The sequence below is a fragment of the Syngnathoides biaculeatus genome, chromosome 20 (assembly GCF_019802595.1).
Source record: "Syngnathoides biaculeatus isolate LvHL_M chromosome 20, ASM1980259v1, whole genome shotgun sequence".
Lineage (NCBI taxonomy): Eukaryota > Metazoa > Chordata > Actinopteri > Syngnathiformes > Syngnathidae > Syngnathoides > Syngnathoides biaculeatus.
The window spans coordinates 4,914,410-4,922,608 of NC_084659.1; the positions used below are offsets into that span (position 1 = coordinate 4,914,410).

At 47.2% G+C, this 8,199-nt stretch overlaps 1 protein-coding gene across 1 annotated transcript; it reads right to left on the reverse strand.

The window, feature by feature from the left end:
* Nucleotides 1-89: 89 nt before the first annotated feature.
* On the reverse strand, nucleotides 90-8,034 carry LOC133493726 (ras-related protein Rap-1b). Its single transcript, XM_061807434.1, has 8 exons — nucleotides 7,774-8,034; nucleotides 6,805-6,874; nucleotides 4,919-4,987; nucleotides 4,556-4,612; nucleotides 4,339-4,479; nucleotides 3,770-3,913; nucleotides 3,586-3,681; nucleotides 90-2,706 (listed from the first exon to the last, which is right to left on the reverse strand). Exons 2-7 carry the CDS (start codon nucleotides 6,859-6,861, stop codon nucleotides 3,595-3,597), a joined length of 555 nt encoding a protein of 184 aa, XP_061663418.1. The 5' UTR covers nucleotides 6,862-6,874; nucleotides 7,774-8,034; the 3' UTR covers nucleotides 90-2,706; nucleotides 3,586-3,594.
* Between the last annotated feature and the right edge of the window lie 165 nt (nucleotides 8,035-8,199).

An 8,199-nucleotide genomic window follows, 5' to 3' on the forward strand; every position in this document is an offset into this window, starting at 1 on the left:
TTGCACCACTTTTATTCATTTAAGGCTTTGGAAGTTTTAACTTTACAGTTGGGTCTAACCCCCCCCCCCCCCCCCCCACACACACACACAGAAGCAACACAGCCAAAACAGTAACAGAACCAAAAGCAATTTTGTGAGCTCAAGTCGTCCACATCAACGCACATGCAGAAAAGTCAATTCAATTTTCATTCGCCTCATTTAGCATCACATCCCGACTCAATGAACAGGGGACAGGGATACTTTGTCTCTTTCAGTCTAATTTGTGGCCGCTCGGGTTTAAGACGGCTGCTGTTCGCATGTTGATACAGCGCCACATGGAGACCAAGCCAACAAGTGAGATCATAAGGTATGAAACGCACGCATGCAAACTCCAGACAAAAAGAAACTTAACATACGAACACACACGACGTCCCCATACAAACATACGTCCACACCTCCATTCGCAATTTACACACCTTCCGCACACATAAACTAAAGATAACAAACATGCACATCACAAAAATACAATAAGCTGACAGACACATCCATGCAAAAACTACAAAACCTCCATACATTTACACCATGTACACAAACAATCCTTACACACACACACACACACACACACACACACACACACACACACACACACGTCACACCTGCCATGCAGTTTACATGCAAACGCACCCAATTCCGCAAACACAATACAGTTTACACACAAAAGGCACAACTTCACCACACAAGTTGAAGACACATACACATGACTTGCACAGCCCAAAAAAAAAAAAAAAAAAATGCCCACATGTAAACACTTTTGAAGACGTAAAAGGCTTTTAGTGGCTTCAACAATCTCCTCTTCCACCAACACCGAGGTCAAGCGTCAAACAAAAGGCAGAGAGTAAAAGCAGCACAACAACAGTCTCATCCTGAAAAACTCTTCCTCTTTTCTATACTTAGTGACCATAAACACGTTAATAATACAAACTAGACACACAGAAACGGGGTAGTGGACCAGTGTGAGTCTGCTGCCCAAAAGCAACATGGCCAGCGCAGGAAGCAGCAGCAGATCTGGGCTCGAACACGTCACGACCCAGTAGCACAGCGGTCGGGAACCCGCGGCTCGCGAGCCATTTCTGGCTCTTTTGATGGTCCCATGCGGCTCGCGGAGCCCGCATAACTTCCACGTACTGCACATGTCACATCTGTCGTGTAGGCAACGCAAACGAGAAAGAGACCCTTTGTCCTAGTGGGGTTGCCGTAGTTTGCTTTTGCACTCGCAGAAGAGTCAAACGCAGATTGGGTCAGAACAAAGAATGATGGAAACGCTATCGACAAAGGTCGCTCAACAAGAATGGACAGCCTGCTGTGTAACGAAATAATCATGATAAAATTGCAAAGATGAAATGCTCAAATATAACGCATCACTTCGACGCGCCTCGCTACGTTTGCATCAAATCTAAATATCCTGCCGGGTCCAGCACGAAGAAAGCACATCGAGAGCTACTTTTCAGAGTCCAAGCAAGTCAGCCGCAAATCCGTGTTTAGACCCAACAAGTTGAATGGAATTCAGATAGCTTTGGTGGCGCTTGAGCAATTGTGAGAAATGAAAAGCTCTTCACAGATGGGGAGTATGCCAAAGATTCATACTTGATGTTGCCAATAAACATTTAAAGACAACTTTGCAGAAAGACAAGATCATCAAACGAATAAAAGACACGCCCTCGTCGGCAAGAACGGGTCACCATCGGACCGTCGCGACGGCAAGTCAAATTGAATTACGGTCACGACAAACGGACGGAAGTCTCGACGCCTGCACCAAGCAAAATCTAACGACGTACAAAACGGACTCCAAAGCCACCGGCGAAAGCGGGCACCACCAGCGAGTGGCATTCGTGCTTATTGGGAAGGAACAGCGCAACGACCTCATTGAAAAGAATTCAAAGACTCGAAAAGTGTCGCTCTTACATAAATGCGCAAATACACCTATATTTAGTTTTGGGAAATATTGTCTGGCTCTTTTGAAAATATTTGGCATTTATGGCTCCCTCAGTGGAAAAGGTTCCCGACCCCTGCACTAATACGGATTAAGTGCGGCCAAAATATTTAAACAGTAACACCGTCAAAACTGTCTCACGGTCGCGGTCAGAGCTAAAAACACGACGCTAACTGCGTTGCTGAGGTCAGCTCAATGGCAGAAAAAAAAAAAAAACACCGCCGACAGCCAAGGACGCCACCTGGCAATGTTACGCATGAGCTAACAGGCTACATGCAAATCAACATCGGCACTCCTACTTTCCATTGGAAAGTAGGGCCAGAACTATGCCGATCGGCGAGAGGCGGAACTTAGCTGTGCGCTACAAACGTGACGTGCCGACGCAAAAATCTGCTGATGCCACCACCTCCCGAAAATCAAACATTTTTAAAGTTTCACAAAGTAATGAGCAAAAAAATGATAAAACTCACAAGACACACACACACACACACCCGTTACATCACTTTGGCGCCTCAAATCTGAAAGAATAAAAACTAGAAGCAGAGAGCATGATGGGAAACATCCTGCCGGCCCATCTTGTTACAGTCATTTGGTTTCCAAGGCAACTGAGGAGGAAGCATGGGAGATGTGGTTGTCCTGGCGACAGAGTTCACTGGACTAGATGATGTAACATAGCTGGGGGCGGCGCTTTTGGGAAGCTGTCCTCTGATTGGTTGATGTCAGTCAGGCGTGCACAGCTGCAGACAATGACAGAGAGTAAGAGAGAACGAGAGACTCGCTTCTGATTGGACAGATCACTCCGGAGTCATAACAATCAAAAGTGAAAATGTCCTGTATGCAAATGTTTTTCCCAAATATGTAAATTCAACAGACCACAGAAGACAGTAATGCACCTGACAATGAATGAAATTTACATTTTTTTTTTTTTTTAAACTCTGCAGAGTATGGAAACTCTGGCTTCCAATTGGTCAAGAAGACCCGTCGGAGCTTCTCGACACCGTGGGCATGTTGCTCAGTGAAGTGACACCCCCCCCCCCCCCAATCAATACTTCACTCTGGCGATTCCTATCTGTGTGGGGGGTGGGGGGTGTCAAGCCACGTACGTAGCGCACGCCTTCAGCGCCATGTGAGCGAAGGGACTTGTCATCCCATCCCCACGAACACACGACACGGGCGGGGTTGTACGGCAAGGACACAAACACATGGCACTTGAAGGGAAATTTTTTTTTTTTGGGCGGGGTTGTGAAAATTCTTTGTCCGGTTTTGAACAAAATAAAAATTATTCCAAAGTCGTCGATGGTGATACCGACAGAAGCGGCTTATCGTCAATGAGCCATTCCGTGTTGGGGGGACTGAAAGTGTACGCCCCCAACCGTCTGATGTCACGAGGAAAGGTTTTAACCCCGCCCACAAAACCAGGAAAATTGAGAAAGTACAAACGAGTTTGAAGTCCTATCGCAACAATTCCCTTCATTGTTGTTCTCGGTCTTTGCACCTTTTCAGCACTTATCTTCAAACATTAGTTCATGGATTTGGAAACAAAACAAGGCTTTATGTTTTTGGTTTGCGTGTGTTCGTGTGGGACTACTAACACACACACACACACACACACACACCTCCAGTCCTTAGAGAAGCTGACAAGTGGACTTTTTGCGAGTTCTCCCAGGAACTGGACTCTTTCTGTTGATCTGCCTCACCAGGTCATAGAAAATCTACAAGCACGCAGAAGAGCGATTGGAAGATGGCGAAGCCACGGAATGGATTAAGAATATGCGGCGGCGTTGCTGTGCCTGCGCTCACCTCGTTGACGTTGATCTTGCTCTTGGCAGACGTTTCTAAGAAGGCGCACGAGTTCCACTGGCGAGCGAGGCCCACGCCGGACTCTTTGGCCACCACACGCTCCACCTCCAGGTCACACTTATTGCCCACCAGAATCATCGGAACCTGAACGCAGACGGAAAGGCCCGGTTCAGCTCTCAAAGAGGCCTTGGGTCTCAGCTTAAGGCCCCTTGAATCACGTGACCTCCGCATTGGCCCGCGCATGTCAAAAAAAAAAAAAAAAAAAAAAAAAAAGAGAAAGCCGAGGCAATCATCTCTTGTGGTTGCTCCGCCTTATTCCCAAAAATGCTGAGGAAACTCAACCCTGTGGCATGCGCGCCAATATCAGCCGTAGCGACACCTCTGGGTCGGAAAAGAACTGCAGCATATTTTCAACACTGCGCTTGAGTTTAAAGGGAAAACTACGTCGGCGCACACGCGAGTAGTAGAAAGGGGCCTTTGGGGTCCAGCGAAATTGAGAGGTTGGGTTTCACAAGAAAACCATTTTAATCCTAAAAGTTGAAAATGCGAGCGTGTGTGTGTGTGTGTACATCATCCGTGTCCTTGACGCGGAGGATTTGCTCTCTGAGATCCTGGAGGTCATTGAAGGTCGACTGAGCCGTGATGGAGTAAACTAAAGCGAAGCCCTGACCATTCTTCATGTAGAGGTCACGCATGGCAGTGAACTGCTCCTGAAACACACACATTCATTTCCTGTATTCCTGGGAAGAAAGTGTAAACATTTGTGGGATCATAATTCAAGCTCACTGTTCCTGCCGTGTCCAAGATCTCCAACATACACTGCTGACAATCCACCTCCACTTGCTGTACAGAAACACGGGCAAAGATATGAAGATGCGTGTCGACATTCACACACAAATATGCGAACATTCACATAAACCTATGAGTGCGCACACAAACACACACGTAGAGACAAAGATGCGCACACAAAGACATTCATCTAAACACAGACATCCATTCTCATCGACATAGACAGGTGCTAACAACAAAGAAACATGTACAAAAGCACACATACGTGCAGACAAACACAAACCGGATGTGTAGACACACGCCAGTCAGCGTGTTATTACAATAATTGTGTTGGCAAGGTCGCGCATTCACCGGACTTACCTTCCTGTAGGAATCTTCTATCGTGGGGTCATACTTCTCTACAAAGATTCCCTGAACAAACTGGACCGTCTACAAACAAAGGAAGACGTACAACGCTGAAAATGTGTGCGTCGTCTTCTGGTATTCAAGCGCGTCAGTATGGCCGTGCGTCTGAACGCGCGTTCGGCGTGCACAACAGAACCTCGGAGCATCGACGCCACAAACGTAACCCGTGTGCAAGGTCCCGCACAATGTTGGCGTCTTGAAATGTGGCGAATTAACTGTAACATGAAGAAGTGACCAGCAGCGCTTCCTGGTTGCACACACTCATGAGATGAGGGTCGATTATACAGAAGCGAGGGGGGGCCACGGCCTCAACAGGTTTTGCACTACCCATGGGCTACATCGCTGATGGCTACGTAAAATATTTCACACGCTCACCATGTGAGCCCATCAAAACTCAAAAGGCCCTCTTGAGAGAATCTCGAGAGCTCCGTCAGCCGCGTGGGAACGGTGAGGTCCCCCACCAGTTTCATGAATTGGTTTGACCCAGCCTAACCCAGCCTCTGCAGGGGAAGCGGCGCACCCAAAGTGAAGCAGGCATATTCACTTCAAGTGTGGATGGCCGACGCGTCCTCCAATTCACTTACATTAAGTTCTCGTTGCTGGCGGGCCGCTAATCCCGCTTTGGGTGTCACGCTTGCTGAGTGGCGGCTGCGGGGTGCAACTAGCCAGTCGTTTGAAGCCCCCGATGAATTTTCCACCGCTTTAGAAAACTGTTACTATTATCTGACAGCTGAAGTTAGCCTACTCATATTGATATATGTATGTTAAAGTGCGTCGCGGTGTTACATTTTGACAAGGTATGAAGATAAGCCAGTCAGTCAATAGAGCTTGTGGACCTACGTCATCAAATCACGTGACTTTTGTTTACCTCACCATAATAGCTGTTAAGCTAAGCATTGCTCAATGCTAAGTCGGTTGGAAACGACACGAAAATACATCTTCTAGCGCGACGCCCGGCGTCTTGTCCGATACAATCAGAAGGTGAAAATAAACGACGGTACGTGGAAAAATTGGATAAAGTCGGCATAGAGGACCCGTATTCAATGTTGAAGTCGATGTCGTCGCCGATAAGAAATTGGACTGTTAATTGGCTTCCGCTTGTCTTGGACAACTGGATATACGCGTGGATCTGGTGAGTGAGTTGTCGAGATTTACATGGAAAAGTTTGAAAGCGTAGAAAATTCTGGACGCGTACGAATATTTTCTTGCTGGATCTGTTCTCATCAGGAAGAAATCCCACAAAGTGACGGTTTTGATGGCTTGTGAACGCGGAAGCATGTTTGACGACATGTTAACCTCTGCCGGAATCCATCGATCTTTTCAGATAATATTCAATACAAATGCCAATACTGAAATAAATGACCCATGGTTTTACACAAACTCTCATTAACTATGATTGGGGGAGGCTGAGTCGTCTCCATGGAACGTACATGGAAGCAATTGCAGCCACACATCCGTAAACCTCTGCGACTTTTTTTTTTTTTTTAAATTGAACTCGCATTGTTCTCAACCCTTCCTACCAACAGCACAACAGGTCTCAGGTATTGTAAATATTTTCCTCCGGTTCAATGTCTCCCACATTGTGGAGCAGCTCTGTTTGACCGGCAATATGGCACCGTCGTCTTGTGCACGAGCGCCACAAATTGTTCATCTCTTACTCCTGACTGATGACAGCTTAAAGTGGGCCCAATTTGTTCAAGCTGATTGGCTTCCCAGCGACAAGTACTGGCTAAGTGTCGCTTATGGTTGAGTCACATAAACACATGTGATGTTGGGGCTAACGACACGAGTCTTACTTGGAGATTTTTATTTTCGCGTGTGAGAAAGACAAAGTTTCTTACCAGCGCAGACTTGCCAACACCACCAGATCCTAAAACCACCAGCTTGTATTCACGCATCTTGACCTTATGTCTGCAGATGCACACACATACATACATACATACAAACAACAGTGTGAAATTTAAGTCCTTAAAGCACCACCCCCCCTCCAAAAAATGCTTCATTCCACTCATAAAGTGGTTGGACCTTGAATGCTTGACAGACACAAACATGCAAAAAGGGAGACAACTTAAATGCTCTTGTGAAATAATAACATTGATTTCTGCTCTCACGCCTTAAGGTGTCTCATCTTGTTGGACCCGAACATCCCCAGGTGCACACAAACCTTCCAAAATGTGATCTTTGAATGAAAACATTTGTCATAGTCCCTGAAGGCCTCATCACAGTACAGTTCACGGAACGTCTCCCATCGACACTGAACCGGACACAGGATCGAAATTTAAAGGGTCCCCATTTGTCTTTGAGTCCCTAAAGGCATCATCATGTTCATTTCTCGCTGTCAAGCGTTGGTCACTGAACGCCTTGCGCGGGGGGGGTTTCAACACTAATATGAGTGCGCGCGAGGGAGTCAACGCGAGACTAAAGTAGAGCGTAGACTGATAGTCATTGGCAATAAGGCGCAAGTTTTTGGTGTTTCCGTGACTGCCACAGGAAAACTCGTGGCCGGTCAACTCTCCGGACAGGCCCCGCCGAATGTGTGGAGCAGACGGGCGGGCCGCCATTAAGGGCGACTAAGTGTCCGTCTTTCCGCCGACTGTGTGTGTCTACTGTGATTCGCTTCCGCAAACCGGGCCAAGCTCGCCTGGGCCTGTCAACCACCCCCCGCCCGAGCCCAACCCAGCCCAGCCCAGCCCAGCGCAGGCCAGGCCAGCCCCGGTGTTTGTCACAAGTGGTTGCCGTCTCAAAAGCGAGGCGCAGAAGAAAAGCATTCAAATGAAGGAACGATGAAGAAAGTCAAAAGAAATCCTCACCGTCATCCACCCAGTTTACTGCTCCTCTCCCGTTCTGCGTGAACGTCGCTCCACCACGAGCCGCTCCCTCCTCTACCAGCAGGAAGACACGCACTTATATCCGGCGGATCATTTCGAAATAAGATACCGTCGTACCGGAAGTTTGCCTCAACATCATTAAAATTTGGCCAATTTGTCTACTACCGTACTTTCACATCTGACAGAGAAAATCTCTTGAGCGTCTGATCTTATCAACTCTACACGCTCACACGTCTGTCGTGAAGCCACACCCATACAGGAAGTTAGTCACCCCAAATAGCAAGTTCTCCTACACTCACTTCCTGTCTGTGTGACATGGCTCCTGGAGCAGGGAAACTGAAGAAAAACACACAAGTTCAAGTTCAGACACCATTTCACATCAGCTTTTTTTTTTTTTTTTTATTATGT